The 16521-nt window shown below is 42.4% G+C and overlaps 1 protein-coding gene across 1 annotated transcript; it reads left to right on the forward strand.

Annotated features, from left to right (window-relative positions):
* Positions 1-9125: 9125 nt before the first annotated feature.
* On the forward strand, positions 9126-15471 carry Ccr4 (C-C motif chemokine receptor 4). Its single transcript, XM_020175176.2, has 2 exons — positions 9126-10059; positions 12002-15471. Exon 2 carries the CDS (start codon positions 12078-12080, stop codon positions 13158-13160), a length of 1083 nt encoding a protein of 360 aa, XP_020030765.1. The 5' UTR covers positions 9126-10059; positions 12002-12077; the 3' UTR covers positions 13161-15471.
* Positions 15472-16521: the final 1050 nt, after the last annotated feature.

Raw genomic sequence — 16521 nt, forward strand, 5'->3', positions numbered from 1 at the left:
TAGGGCTATAGGGCCATAGGCTGAACCACCAGTACCCAGCTAGAAGTCTTTTTTTTTTTTTTTTTTTTTTTCTTTTTTAAGGATGATGTTGGTTTTACTGCTGATCCCATGTGGCTGCAACACAACTGACAAAGCCCTAGTTCCTGGATCATCTGGGCACCAAAGAGGATGGCAAGTAGATATATGAAAATTTATTCAGCATCATACGTGAACAGACAAATGCAAATTAAAATAATGAGATTACTATAAGCCTAATAACGATAGTAATCATAATAAGAATAGTAACAACCATTATAATTACTAAAATCCAAATTGCAAGGCAGGCAGGTTGAGAGTTCAAGGCCAACATGGGCTACAAAGTAAGACCCTGTTTCAAAAAAAAAAAAAAAAACCAAGATGAGAATCCAGAACACTGACAGCGCTAAAGCTGGCGGGCAAGGCTGTGGGCTGTGGAGTGATGGACTCATGCAAAATGGTTCTGCCACTTCGAAGCATGTTTTGTCGGTTTCTTACAAAATTACACATAATTTTACAAGCAGTCACATTCCTTGGTATTTTGAGAACAATGTCCAAAAAACCATACATGCAAGTAAGTAGAGCAGTTGTGTTCATAATTGCCAAAACCTGGAAGCAGCTAAGGCGCCCTTTAGTATGTGAGTGGCTAAGTGTCGTATATCTAGACAGGTATATCTAGACAGTGAAGTCAGCATCGGTGCTTGAGAGAAAGGAGCTATCAAGTCAGGAAAACATGGAGGAACCTTAAATGTAAGTCACAATCTGAAGACGCTCCCTGCTGTGTAATTGCAACTACTGTCAGCCCTCTATATCTGGCTTCCATGACTGGATCAAAAATGTTTCTTAGAAATTTTTGTGTCAGTGGGTGTTATGGTGCATGTCTGCAATCTCAGCACTCAGGAAGCTGAGGGAGGACCACTGCAAATTTGAGCCTAGTGGGCTACATAGTGAGTTCGAGGCCACCCTAACTTAAGCAAGTGAGACCCTATCTCAAAAAAACAATCCTTAGGCATAGTGTGGTGGTACACACCTATCATCCCAGTTACTCAAAGATAGAGATAAGGGGATCACTGTTCAAAGCCAGCCTGGCAAAAGCACAAGATCCTTCTACAAAACCTTATCTCCAAAAAACAAACTAGGTATGGTGGCCCACATGTGGTCACAGCTACTCTAGAGGAAGAGGTAAAAGGATCACGGTCCAAGACTGGTTCTGGCAACAGCACAATCCCCTCTTACAAAACCAACAAAAGCATAAGGTCAGGGACCATGGCTCAAGTGCTTGCCCAGCAAGTGTATGACACTGAGTTCAAACTCTTATAGCTCTCCCCCTAAAAAAAATGCCTGGGGTGTAGCGTGTAGCTCAGTGGTAGAGTTCTTGCCTGTCAGTGTAAGGTCCTGGGTTTGATACTCAGAATTGCAAAAAAAAAAAAAGTGTCTCTACCAAACATGTATGCACATGTTCCTTATGACTCCCTAAACTATTTTCATTACCTTATGTTAGGTATTATAGATAATTTATAGATGATTAAAAGGATATGGGAAGGGCTGCTGGGGTGGTTCAAGTGGTAGAGTGCCTGCCTAGAAAGCATGAGTCCCTGAGTTTAAATCCCAGCGCTGCCATAAAGGATACGGGTGTGTGTGTAATTCTCAAGGATGTGTTACACGCAAATACTAAGCCATCTTATATAAAGGAATTTAGCAACCTTGAAAACTTTGGTATCTGAGGGGAATCCTGGAACCAGTCCCCTGCAGGTATAGGGAGACAGCTGTATATGTTTCTTGAAAATCCCAAACTATGCAAACAGTAGAAAGATGAGTGATTGCTCTGGGGTAGGGAGAAGGATGGCTGAATAGGTATAGCCTGTAATCCTAAACTACTCAGGAGGCAGAGATCAGGAGGATCATTGTTCAAAGCCAGCCCCAGACAAATAATTCAGGGATCCTATCTCGAAAACACCCAACACAAAAAGGGCTGGAGGAGTGGCTCAAGAGGTAGAGTGCCTGCCTAGCATGCATGAGGTCCTGAGTTCAAACCTCAGTACTGGTAGCCTTAGGTTGGTGATGAGGTGTCAGTGCAGGTTGATCAGTTGATCAGTTGTAACAACTATCCCTCTGTGTGGAGGGTGCTGGTAATGGAGGAGGCTGTGTGTGTGTGGGGGGGGGACAGAGGGTATATCCCATATCTATCTTTTTCTCAATTTGATCTGAACCTAAAAGTGCTCTAAAATATAGTCTTACATTTTTAAAAAAAGATGTTATAAAGCTGTGAGGCTGGGGAACACAGTTCAGTGGTTGAGACCCTGCTGGGTATAAACAAAGCCCTATGTTCAATCCCCAGCAAAAAAGTAAGAAAAAAAAATTTACAATTCAGAGGATTCTCATCATTACATTCCTATTTAAAACAGGAAATATAAAATGAGCTTAACTTTTGTGTATGCATAAATTGGTATAAAATTAGTCACTCTTTATTATATAAGAATATATTTCATTCATTAGTTGAATGTTACCATCTTTAATCACCTAAATCATCAATTTAAAGACTATATAATCTCTGTCATGGATGTTCCATAATTAATTGACTTACACAGTTTCACCTGTCCTTTATATTATTAACAATTTTTCACTGTTTCAGTAGTGATGCTTTGAGTTCCCTTTTCCTTTAATCTTTATAATGAGCTCTTATTCATTCCAAAGCAACATTACTTTGAACTAGAATTCTCCTCAAATCAAATGATACATATTTTTGTCTTTGAGCACTTATTTAAATAGGCTGAGTTAGGTCTTGAGCAAATGTGTCAATGTCTGTTTGTTGCACCTTCTTTTTTTTTTAACCAATGAAAGTTTTTTTCTCTCTTAAAATGACTTGCCAATTCATTAGGCAGATGATATTAATGTTCTACTGTTTTTGACTTATTTAATGAAGATTTACTGTGCATTTTTCTTAGCCTTCTTGGTAGGCTAGGATGTGTCTTTCTATATTGCTACTATTTTTCATAGCTACTTAAAAATTTCTTTCATCTTGGGGAAATGGTGGTCCCTGGTGAGTTAGATAAGAACAAAATCTGTGGGCTTGTGGAGATAGACTGGGAGGCAAGGAAGTGGCATGCACAAACACAGACAACTCTTTTTTTGGTACCAGGGTTTGAACATTACAGTTCAATTTCCCAATGACTCAGGCAGGCTTTCCCATTTTTCCCTTTTGCAGGTGAGAAGGTGATTTCAGAGAGATTGGATCTCTTCCTTGCAGTTACACAACATGGAGGTTGTGCAAGTCGGCTGTGAATGAATCTGGAAGTCTGACTCCAAAGTTCTTGTAACTTGTTAATGTGCAATTCCGCTTCCACTTCCTGGTGGTGTGACACACTTCTAGTCTGATGGAAGAGAGAGAAAACAGAGCCATCTCTTTGCAGAGGATGACTAAGGAAGCACACGCTGATAGATAGCAGAGATCAGGTTTTCCCAGGCTGGAGGAGGCTTAGAGGAAAAGATGGCAGAGTTGGGTTTTGAGGGAAGAAGTGGAGCACGCTGGGAGAGGAAAATGGTAAGGGCATTTACAACTGAGGAACAGAGTTCAGATTCTGCTGAGCACTGAGCCATGACTGGCAAGCACAGGTCCTGAGCTCGCTCACGCACACGCACACGCACACACACACACCATACACACGCGCGCGCAGAGAAGTCTTTTGGAGATGTTGCAACACTAGGGGGCAGCAGAGGAGAGCATCGCCCCATGTTGATGAACGCACAGTCCCTGTCACCAGTCTCAGAACTACCAGAGGAAGGAAATGCCCTTCCTCTGGCCTGGATGGAAGTGGCTGCTGTGGTAGCAAAGATCCAGTGCATGTTGCTTGCTAGGGCAGTACCTTCTGGAGCTGGAGTCATTGTTGAAGTTCAGAGTGCCTGGCGTTGGCATGGGGGCAATCCCACAGCCAGGGCCAGGAAATGTTTAGCAGCTGTCCATTAAGGAATTCAGTCTCGCCAGCCCCCAACTTCTCAGCATATTTAAGGGATTTGGGAGATCAAAAGGACCATGCTTCAAGGCCTGCCTGGGCAAAGAGTGTTCAGGACCCCATCTCCAAACTAACCAGAACAAAACAGACTGGAAATGTGGCTCAAGAGTGCCTACTTTGTGAGTGTGAAGCCCTGAGTTCAAATCTCAGTCCCAGAAAAAAAAAAAGAGGAAAAATAAAATTTCATTAGGGTGCTTATAACAAAGTCTTACTGGTAACGTGCAATAACAGTATTGAATAGTGTTTAACAATGTTTAATTCCTGCCCCAGTGCCAGGGTGGGTCCTTACTGTCTGTTTCAAGATGAACAACCAGCTGTGGAGCTCATTGCAGTGACTGGATTTGCTTTTTATGAACACTCTGGAAGGAAGAGTCCCAACCAGGGCTGACTAAAATACAGAAGAGGGAATTATTACTCCAGAGACCAGATTTGGTGACTTTTTGTGTTTTGAGCAGTCAGGTGGGTGGGTACACAGGATACATTCTGGAGAATTATAGCCTTGGATGATGGAAAAGTTTGGTATTCATTAATCCATTTCATATTCCCAAGGAGCCTAAAATATAATAATTAATTTCACACATGGGGGTATCATTCTGGGGAGTAGGATATCATTTAGGGCATTTTAAAAAAAATAAAAATGGTAGTTTATCTCTGGAACCATTACTGAAGTTCAGTTTTGGATACTTTATTTTGTCTCTACTATTCTATTCTTCACCAGTACCAATCATATTGGCTGTTTTTGTGGTTGTTGAGTTGAGGAGTTCTTTCTATTTTGCATATTAGCCCCTTGTTAGACACAGGTATTCTCTCCTCTTCTGTAGAACACCTATATCACTCTTGATTGTGTCCTTTGATGCAGAGGAGTTTTAAATTTGATGTAGTTTAGTGACTCTGACTTTAAGTCTTTGAGCCAGTTGGAGTTAGTTGTTGCATATGATGTAAGTTAAGGGTGCAAATTTATTCTTTGTGCATCTCCAGTGTTCCCAGCACCATTTATTGAAAGATTATGACCATCCTTCTCAAAAATAAATTGGGCATGTCCCCCAGAGAAGGAACCATGCAATGGGAACGAGGACAAGGGTAATTTGACCATGCTCATCAAGGTTTATTTCTGAGCACTCTTATTTCATTGGTATATATGTCTGTCTTTGTGCCAGTTTTGCCCTATTTTGATTAAAGTTCTATTGTAATAAGTTTTGAAATGAGGAAGTGTGAAACTTCTTAACTTTGCTCATTTTCAGGATTATCTTGGCCAAGGAGGGCCCTGTGAGATTTGCTATGAATTTTAGGGTGGATTTTTCAATTCTGCATACAGAGCCACTGAGACTGTGCTAGTGATGGCATTGAATCTATAGATAAGTTTGGGTAGCAATGACTGGATGGTTCCTCTTGATTGTCAGCCTCATTGGATGGAGAACTGTCTAGGAGATTAATAAAGCACACCCTTGGGTGAATCTGTGAGCCTGTATTCAGAGAGGATTAACTAAAGGGGAAGTCCCACTCTGCATGTGGGTGGCACCATCCCAAAGGCTGGAGACCCAGATAAGATAAAAAGAGAAGGAGAAAGCCCTCAGCTGCAGGCATTCTCTCCCTTCCTCCATTTCTCTGTCTCTCTCTCTCTCTCTCCGCCCCTCTTCCTCCCTCTTCCTCCCCCATCCCCATTATTTAAGCTCTTCTGCTCCACCACCATGATGGACTGAAACTATGAGCAAAATAAATCCTTCCTCCCTTAAACTGTTTCTAACAGGTATTTTGTCATAGCAAAGAAGTCTGAGTAAGACACTGATTTAGCAATATTGTCTTCCAATCTGTGAGCATGGGCATTTTTCCATTTATTTATCCTCTTTAATTTCTTTCAATAACATTTTGTCATTTTTAGAGTACAAATCTTTCGCATGTTGGAGAATTTTCTTTGCAAGTAATTTTTATCAGCTCAATGTTCTCTTTTCAAATAGAAAAAGTAAATTAAAAAGTTTACCCTTTTGTTCTTAAGAAGAGTTTTTCCCCCAAATTGTGAATATTGTTATTTATTTTAATTAACCAAATCTACATATTTATGGTGTGCGAGTTTTGAAGTATGAATACTATGTGCAATGGTTAACTCAAACTATTTAACATATCTATTATCACTTATTTTGTGGTAAACACTTTAAAATCCCTTAGAAATTTTCAAATATATAATGTATTGTTACCAACTATAGTGAGCATACTGTTCAGTAGATCTCTTGAGATTTTTAAAATGGGTTTTATTGTGATATTTTCATTGAAATTTTATTTTTGTTGTTTTTGTTTTTGGTGGTACTGGGGTTTGAACTCATGCCTCACACTTGCTAGGCAGGTACCACTTGCACTTCAGCCTGCTTCACTGAAATGTGCCCTTTGCCTAACATCTCCCCAATACCCCTCCCTCTCCTGAGCCCCTGGCAACCATCAATTCTCCTGTTGCTCTGTGAGCTGGATGCTTTTAGATTCCATGTAGAAGTGAGATCCTGCAGTATTTGTCATTCTGCGCCAGGCTTGGTCACATCACAGTGTCCTCCAGGTTCACCCATTTGTCCCAGGTGACAGATTGCCTTTCTTATGCTCTTTCTGTGGCATATCCTTGTCTCTTACTCTGTTAATGTGGCGATTTACATTAATAGTTTCTCTAGTATTAAATCAACTCTGCATTTTAACTTGGTCATGTGTTTCAACCACAGTGAATTTTTTTTTAACATTTTATATAGGCTATTTGCATCAATCTGTTCATGAGTGAAATTGAACAATTTTTTTTTTATACTTTTAAGTCAGAGTTATAGTACTAAGCTTAACAAATGAGTTTGGAATTTTTTTCTTTTTGTAACAAGTGAAAAGATGCATGAGATTAGGATTAGATATACCCAGGGTAATTGGTAGAATTTGTCTATAAAAACATCTTTTCTGAGTTGCTTTTTTTTGCAAAACATTTAAACTACAGATTGAATTTTAAAAACTGTTATAAATTGGGTTTTCTATTTTTTGTACCAATTTGGCAAGATATTTTTTAAAGAATTTATCCATCTTATCTAAGTTCATTGTGATGAAGTCTATAATACCCTTTCAATCATGTTTTCAGTCTCTAGACTGTTGTATTTAAGTCCCCTTTACATTCTCAAGATTATTTTCCCTTTCCTTCTTTACCTGTGTTCCTGGAAATTTGTCAACTTTATTCATGTTTTCAAATATTTTCATGTCCTGTTTTACTTTCAAGTTCCATTTTAATTTCTTCTCTTGAAAATGGATGGAGCTGGAGATCATCACACTCTGCAAGCTAACCCCAGCTCAGAAAGATAGATACAGAGTGTTTTTGCTCCTAAGAATGTAGACCTAACGAAAATAATAACATGACAAGATTGTAAAAGGGGAACTCTTGGCGGGAAAACCAGTGGAAGGAGGAGGGGAAAAAGAGAGGACGAGGGGTGGATATAAAATCTAAGTACTTCATGTATATGTATAAAAATAGCATAAAGAAACCCAATAAAAACTGTTAAAAAGGGAGGGGGAGGAAGAGGGTCAAGATAGTGTAATATAGACGGGATGAATTTGATCAAAGTTCATTATATGCATTTTGTAAATATCACAATGAAGCCCCTTTGTGCAATTAATTTATATTAATTTTAAAAAGTAGAGACTAGAACTCACTTATGGTTGTCACTCAAAAAGTTTCTCATATTTATCATTTTCTTTCTCTTGGTTTATTCTACTGCCTACTTTTTCAGTTGAACATTTTTCATTAACTTGTAGCCTTTCTTTCCTAATGTAAACATTTGAGGCTTAAATTATTCTCTATGGGCCAGTTTAATGTACCACAACTTTGGCAAGTTAGTATTTTAATACTCAGAAGTATTTTCCATTTTCTTTGACAGCTAAACATGAAATTAGAAAACATGAAAATATATTTTCTAATTTTCTCCTGTAGGAATTTTTAGTTGTTATTCAAAAAATTAATTTGTAATTTGTTTGCAAACATTTGTTTCCATACCGAGGTTTTGCCTGTCTAATCAGACCTCCCCTGTAATGTCCTGCAGCTGATAAGGTAAATGGTATCTTCACCCAGTTTGGAGTCTCTGGTTTGAGGTCAGTCAGTTCTTTTCCAACAGCTAAGTGCACACCCCCCCCCAATCCCTTCCTTAATCAAGTTCTCATACTCTCTGGGGCTACTATACAGTAGCCCTCATCACCCTCAGGCCAGGTTCTAGATAGCCAGGGACACAAAATTCCTTAAACTAGCCAATCAATGGCAACCCTCACCCACACCCCGAATCCGCTCATTAGCTCCAGTTCCTTTTACCTTGTCCCTGTGTGCTACCTGTGTGGCCCTGCCCGCACACTTGTCTCCTTTTGTGCTCTCATTTTCACACCAAAACTTGGGTGCCTAGCCACATGGCTCTGCTGCAGAATCCTGTGGAGCCCCTCACCAAGCCTTTGGGCTATGCCTCCCAGTTTCACAGATGTTGGGTCCTGTGGGTGGCTGAGAGGTTTACTTGGTGTCTTTGCTGTAATAAAGGCCGGGTACCACCAGGGGTCGCTGTACTCTCAGATGGGACACCTGTCATGTGCTTACCCTGGTACCACTGTAGCCTGGGGCAGGGTTTGCACAGTCTTTTTGTTGGATTGCTGCTGTCCTGGTTTCAGAAATTAAATCTAATAGAACTGTGACCTTGAAAATGTCAAGAGAATGGGCCTTGGTCCCAGCCACATCTCTAATTGGCTGTGATGCCTTGGGCATATCACCTTCCCTTTCAGGGTTTGTGTTGCCTCATGTATGAAACTGATGTTTTAGAAAATGATCTTAGGCGGGTGGTGTTGGGAATCCTATTTTTGGGTGTTTAGTTTTCAAACTTCCTGAAGGGAAACCTATGTAGTATTTGTCCAGGACAGTAATGTTATTTTGCCAACCTGAAGGTTGACTTTCTCCAGTGCAGCAACCTCTGCCACCCGGAAACCTGAGCGTTGACTCATGACTCCCCCAGATATTTCCTGGGATCCCAGTAATGGCTAAGGACAACACGCCATGGTGTGCTATTTCAAGAGAGGACGCTACTCCTGCCTATTTGATTGGTGCTACTGATGTCACAGCTTATACCCTTTCTGAGCACCTGGATATACCAGCACTGTGCCAAGTGCCTCACAAACACAAGCTCATTTCACCACCACAGAACTCCACAATTCCTGAGCAGAACGGCTTGAGAGATGTCCTGTTGCAGAAGCACCTTGAAGCTGTGCTGTTATTTCACATCACATTGAGGACAGATCCGCTATTGAATTAAAGAGTATGGCTGGCACAGACACACTCACTTGGACAATTTTTCTCTTCTGTGTACCTGAATGTCCTTTTTCTTGAGTCTCTGTCCTTCACCATCTGATCTCTTCAGACCCCTCTCATTTGGATTTTTTTTTTTTTTTTGGTGGTACTGGGGTTTGAACTCAGGGCCTCAGGCTTGCTAGGCAGGTGCTCTACCACTTGAGCCCCTCCACCAGCCCACATTGTCCATCTTGAATCTTGCCACTGCATATCCGTGACATGGAAATAGTAAACAGACCACTCATCCACAATTTACAGGGCATTTCTGTTGCATATGACTGGTTAAAATTGGAATTTTTTGTTTTGTTTTGTTTTTTTAGTTAAAAAGCCAAAAAATAATTATGTGTGCTGTGCTGGGGATCGAACCTAAGGCCTTGCTCATGGTAGGCAAGTGCTCTATCTCTGAGCTCCATCCCTGCCCACTAACAAAATTTTAAAAGTTAAAAAAAAACCTTTTAAAAAACCTCTGTTGTCTTCCTTATCTTTCCATTTTCTTCCTTTTCTTCCTCTAACAAGTTTGACTTTTGGAGAATGAGTCACTCATTTTTTGTTTCCTCCCTCTATCAAAAAGCCCCATTTGAACTCAGCGCAGACGGGTGAGGGATAGAGTTGGTCTCACAGGAAGCCACACACCCTTCAAAGGCACTTGTGTTCTTGAGCAAGCCTGGCACTGTCTCAGACCTTCCTCAGAGCTACTCTCAGAAAAGCAAGGTAAGTGGGGACGGGGACACTTCCAGGACCTCCAGTCATGCACTGCTCTCTAGATGTGTATGACCTGGAGGCAGCACTGACAGGGGGTCAGCCACTCCTCTGCCTCAACATAGGGGCACCTTGGTCACGCTGCTGCTCAGAGCTGGCACCTGTCTTGGAGCTCACACACTTTGCACCTGTCCCCACACCTACGAGTCCTCCTCTGCTGCATTCAGCGCTGATACATCCACACACATGTTCCAGACAAGCAGAATTTTCATCAGAAACACAAACTGTCCTGCTTCTTACTTCTTTCAAGACTCCCCAACCAAGAAACACCACACCTATAAGACCCACAGCACAACAATGCTTACCAACCATCCTGCTGGCTTGTTTGCGACCCTCCTAGTTCCTTGGCCTCATTTTTTCCTTCAATTTTCACAGGTAAAATGGTGGAGCTACAACAGAATGGGTACTTATTTAGCAAATTTCTTTGGAGAGGCTGTGGGTAGCAGGTCTTTAGCATGCGTTTCTGGGATAAAACTAACATCTCTTGAGGAACAGTTTGGGTGTTCGGGTATGTGGCTGTGTGCATGAGGGAGGGGTTGGGTGTGCATTACTGAACCAAGTGAGAGGGTTTAACAAGGAATGCCAGGGCACCATGAAAGCACTAAGGAAGATAGGGGGTAGGGCTGAGTCAGAGAGCCCTTCATTCCTGAATTGCTCTGCTGCTCAGATGAGCATGTGTGTAACTTAAACAAGGTTTTACCCTCTTCACCAAGTTAGGTAGGAATGGAGGTGGGTGAGGAGGAGGAGATGCTCTTTCTGGCGTGGTGTGCTTTTTCTGTATCTGTCAGGTTAATCTCCATTCTAATAGGATTCAGTGCATGGGTTGATTTTGTATATGGTTTGGTGAAAAGACCAGAAGTTCTCTCAAATTACCCAACTGAGTATTGCAACCGCCTGAAAGGCCTTCTAAAGAAATTTGCTGCATTGGAGTCACATTAGCCCAGGAGTGGCCAAGGTCAGACATGTCCCCACCTGAGAGGTGCTCTCAAGCACACTGGACTTGGCAGTGGGGTGCGCCAGCCGACAGCTTGGATGGCCAGAGTTGGTCTGAATACCACAGCCATCAGCACAGGCAGCAAATCAGAGCTTTCCCTCTCACCTCTGACTCCTTGTTTGCCAACACATCACTGTGACTGGGGCTCAAAAAGCAAGATGTGTGGTCATTGGTCATTACTTCCTTGAGGCTTTCCCAAATCATTTATGCCCTGAGTCAATTATGCTCACATAAGGTAGAGTGCAAGATTTTTGTTGGGGATGGGATTAAACATACAATACTGGGGAGTGTGCTTTAAAATATATACAAAGCATGCAGGAAGAATTCATTTTTATATAAGCGCAAGTGACCAACCTTGTTTCCTTCTTGCAGAATAAGGTTACCTAAAGCAGTTACTGGGAGTTTGGTTTACACTTTGAAGAAAACATATAGATTTTTTTATTATTATTATTGTTGTTATTTTGGCTGTGGTGGGGATCAAACCCAAGGATTTGTGCATGCTAGGCAAGAACTCTATCACTGAGCTACATTTCCAGCATACTATATATTCTTTTTTGTTTTATTTCAGACAGGGCCTGGGTCCAGTACTGTTGTCATCATCCTTGAATCTCATAACCCCACACTAAGCTACCTTTTAGAAACACCTTAAGACACACCTCTTGAAAAGAGGGTTTTACTATCCTTACTCACAAATGGGAATGGAACTTCTCAGCAGAGGGATGAGAAGATTGAAGTGGGAGCCCAATTTCCATGACTCCCAAGGCTAGAATTAATTATTTTGTTTGGCCACAGGGCACTGGGAGGCATTGAGCCAGCTTGGGAAGGGTGTGTACTGATTTGGGGCAAAACTGTGTGCATCTGTGCTCTGCATTTAACACCTATTTATTCTTGTTATTTCAGAAATCTCACTTTCTTGTCCTCTCAGCTTCTTGTGGTTTCACCCAGAACAATCTTGAGGAGCCTCTAGATTTAAAAAATGAACCCCACAGATATAGCAGACACCACCATGGATGACAGCATCTACAACAGTTACTATCTGTATGAAAACATCCCCAAGCCTTGTACTAAACAAGGCATCAAAGCCTTTGGGGAGCTCTTCCTGCCCCCTCTTTACTCCTTGGTCTTTCTGTTTGGTCTGTTTGGAAATTCTGTGGTGGTTCTGGTCCTGTTCAAGTACAAGCGGCTCAAGTCCATGACTGACGTGTACCTGCTCAACCTCGCCATCTCGGATCTGCTCTTTGTGCTTTCCCTCCCATTCTGGGGCTACTATGCTGCAGAGCAGTGGGTTTTTGGGCTAGGTCTATGCAAGGTTATTTCCTGGACATACCTGGTGGGCTTTTACAGTGGCATATTCTTCATCACGCTCATGAGCATCGACAGGTACCTCGCAATTGTGCATGCGGTGTTTTCCTTGAAAGCAAGAACTGTGACCTATGGACTCATCACCAGCCTGGCTACGTGGTCAGTGGCTATCTTCGCCTCCCTTCCTGGCCTTTTGTTCAGCACTAGTTATACAGAGCGCAACCATACCTACTGCAAAACCAGGTACTCTGTCAACTCCACCACGTGGAAGGTTCTGAGCTCCCTGGAGATCAACATTCTAGGACTGGTGATCCCCTTGGGCATCATGCTGTTTTGCTACTCCATGATCATCAGGACCTTGCAGCACTGTAAAAACGAGAAGAAGAGCAAGGCAGTGAAGATGATCTTTGCTGTGGTGGTGCTCTTCCTCGGCTTCTGGACACCCTACAATGTAGTGCTCTTCCTGGAGATGCTGGTGGAGTTAGAAGTTCTCCAGGACTGCACCTTGGAGCGGTACCTGGACTATGCCATCCAGGCCACAGAAACCCTGGCTTTTGTTCACTGCTGCCTCAATCCAGTCATCTACTTTTTTCTAGGGGAAAAATTTCGCAAGTACATTGTACAACTGTTCAAAACCTGCAGGGGCCCTTTTGTGCTCTGCCAGTACTGTGGGCTCCTCCAAATGTACCCTGCCGAGACACCCAGCTCCTCTTACACACAGTCCACTGTGGATCATGATTTCCGTGATGTTTTGTAGAAGATGAAAATGCTAAACAGAGTTAATGGATGTCCATATTCATTGCTTACTTAAAATCGTGTTTTAGTGAGAAGGAAGACTCATATCCACAGTGAAAAGTGGGCTGCTCAGCCTGCAGTCTGCTCGTCCTTTTCCTGTGGATGAGTTCAGCTCTGTGAGGGTTCACCTGACTAAGCTTCCCTCTTCACCCCGGGCCTGCCTGCAGGAAGAGGCCAATCTGAGGCAAGCTGTAAATGATGTCTCTGTGGGATCCTATGGAAGGGACAGACCACCCCCCCAACCTATACCGAGGGCTGCTCCAGAGGAGCTGCAGAGCACCTGCCGGTGGTGAAAATGGCCCTCTGACTCATTTCTAGCTCTGTGGAAGAATATAGAAAACTTTAACATGCTGTCATTGTGTTTTCTCAATAATATACCTGAAACATGGTATATTTCATGAATATGTGTAGAAACAGTGAAATGAACATAGGTATCTATTCTTTTATTATAAAAGATTGATTGTTAATTGAAGCCAAACTTTCTCTACTGATTTTGAGTATAAGGAAGGTGTTAGCATGGTCTGATTTCCGAACTCAAAATAAAAGGAATTTTTATTTAGAATCTAAAAATACTTGTTGAAATCCAAATTAGTTTAATTTCCTTGAGGATGTGTTTCATTTTAATTATAAAACATGAATATTCAAATTTGGAAATAATACATACATTGTAGGTGCAGTTGTAAGTGCCTGTAATCTTAGCTACTCAGGAGGTTGAGGCAGGAGGATCACAAGTTCAAGGCCATCCAGGAAGTTATAGTGAGACTGTCTCAAAAACAAAAAAAACCCCAAAAAACAAAGTTCAGCTCTAAAGGCACTTGTGAGTACCCTGAAGTAATCATTTTTTAAATTGTGAACTGTGACAAACCTTTAAAAAGATAATACATGGAGAGCTGGGATTATAGGTGCATGGTAGAGCACTGCCCACTGTGCAGGAGGTTCTGGGTTTGGTCCCAAGCACTGTAGTAGTGATAATTATAATTGCTGGGTCTGTCCTTACTCATAGCCTTAAATACTCAGAATTAAGCAGACTCCATCAAGTCTGTGAGCCCTCTAATCCCTCCAAAACCAAAACCGATCTTGCAATCTTGTTGACTGAGTTAAAATGCTTCTGAATGTTCACATGCTGTTGCATGCTGTACATTGTAAAGCACTCTACCGTTTGAGCCACACCCCCAGTCCTTGCGCCTCTATTTAGTTTGTCATTCAGATAGGTCTCCTGATAACTTTCCCTGGGCTGGCCTGAGACTAGGGTCTTCCTGTCTCTGCCTCCTGAGTAGGAAGGACACAGCATGTACCACGATGCCCAGCCCCAGAAAAGTTTTAAGAAGGAAAGTGGATGTTGTTGTTACAGGAAATAAACTTGTACAGAGCCCCACTGAGCCTTTTTCCTGATCCTGTCTCTGCCTGATCTGGTGTGGATTAGCACCAGATGCTCACGATCTGCCCATTGCTTTGCTGTGTATTAGAGATGCCATGGACTCACCCAAGGGGAGTAACCAAAGGGCCTGTGGTTACTTCTCCACTTGGAGTGGGAAGATTCCCTGTTATATTGTGGCACACTTGGAGACAAGAGGCGATAATTTATGGGTGGGCTGAGTTTGTAGGCAGTGGTGTGTTAGGCTCAGCCAGGTCCTAGCTCTCATCTCTTTGTGAGCCTGAGCATGTTACTTAACTCCCTTGGCCTCAGTTTCCTCATCTATTAAGTGGAATGCATTTCAGAGTGATAGAAAAAAAGAAATAAGACGTTCCGAAGTCAGAGATAAAAAGGGTTTCGGATCTGTTCAACCAGAGCTGCCCCCTCCCTTCCTGGAACAGCTTCTGATTTTGTTTATTTAACCATAGCAACCCAGAAACTCAGGGCATCGAAAGACAAATACAAACCACAAGAGTCAACTGTCCTTCCCCACCACAGGGAATACCACGCAGTGGGGAGCTGTAATCTGTATGGCTCCCATCCCTCTCAAGGGAGGGCTCTTCATGTTTCAAGTCAGTCAGGGCTCCCCTTGTTCCAAGTTGTGGGATTGTACCCTCAGCATAGGCATTTACCAGGTGATGTCCAAATATAGCCCTTTCAAAACAGCCAAAGGAAAGTTTCTTTCCATTCAGAAAAGGAAGCCAGTATGGATTCTGCACAAAGGTTTCCCTGGTGATTTTCAGACATTAGACCCATCCCTGACTGGCTTCTGGGGAACACAAACAGGTGTAATTTGCTTAAGAACAATGGAAATGGGTTAATGGGAGTGTGTGTGCATGTGTGTTTCAAAAAACAAAATAACAACCAAAAAAAACCAGTTGAAAATAGCCAGGCCAATATGTGTTCTATAGTCAGTCCTTGACTTCTACTGAATAAGTGAATTATTTACTTCCCATGAGAAGGGAAAATATAAGGGGAACCCAAAGGGCCTTCAGATCTTTAGGGAGATTTTCCCCTAAGAAACTTATAGCAATTTGGAACTATGGACTGCACTTATTTCCTACCTGCTGAATGCGTGTTTTGTGCCCAGAACGCTAGGAGATGGCATGGAGAAAGAGGTAAAGGAAGAACTTTCAAGATTAACAACAGTACAAGCAAGTCAGGTCTAATGGTCACAGAAGATTCTGTGGGATTCCAGAGGAAAGAGAAAATGGTTCAATTGCAGATTTTCATAATACAATGAGCTTTTGGAGCAGCCATTGGGGGAGGAGCACAGTTTTCATGGAAGGCAAGAAGAACTGCTTTCTAGGCTGATGAGGCAGTAGAGTGGGAAAAGGCTGTGTGTTCAGGAGTGGTGAATAGGTTTTTTGTAGTTAAAGTGAATTTGTGTGTGGGGGGGGGTGGCAAAGAAAGGAAAATGAGACCCAAGAAAATCAGATCTGAGAGGCAATGGTTTAGCAATACTGTGTCAGCTGTCATCCTGCAGTGGCCTTGAAGAGATGGGGTGGACACTGTGGCACACTGTCCACTCTGCCCACTATCCAAATTATCAGAATGTTGGCTGCTGACAGCTCCCGGCTAGTCTCCCTTCAGGAACTGTCTTCCCTGGGTAATGGAGGATGCAAGCATTTGCGTCCTTTCCTAGACTTGGAAAACCCCGAGGTGTTCCACAATTTCCAAGCCCCCCTAAGATTAGCTGAGGCATAGTTCAACAGTCCTTACTGCCCAATCCTGTTTCCTTCATGCCCTTCGAGGTGTGTTCCATGGGGACTCCCCATGAAATCCATCTCCTGTGGGCTGGGGTGTCTCAGTCTGAGGAAACTCAGTCTAAAACAGGAACTTCCTGATCATACTGTGGGAGAATGAGGCATAACATTTGCTTTCTGCTCATCACCCCCACTTGACTCTC

The sequence above is a fragment of the Castor canadensis genome, chromosome 5 (genome assembly GCF_047511655.1).
Source record: "Castor canadensis chromosome 5, mCasCan1.hap1v2, whole genome shotgun sequence".
In the NCBI taxonomy this organism is placed as follows: Eukaryota; Metazoa; Chordata; class Mammalia; order Rodentia; family Castoridae; genus Castor; species Castor canadensis.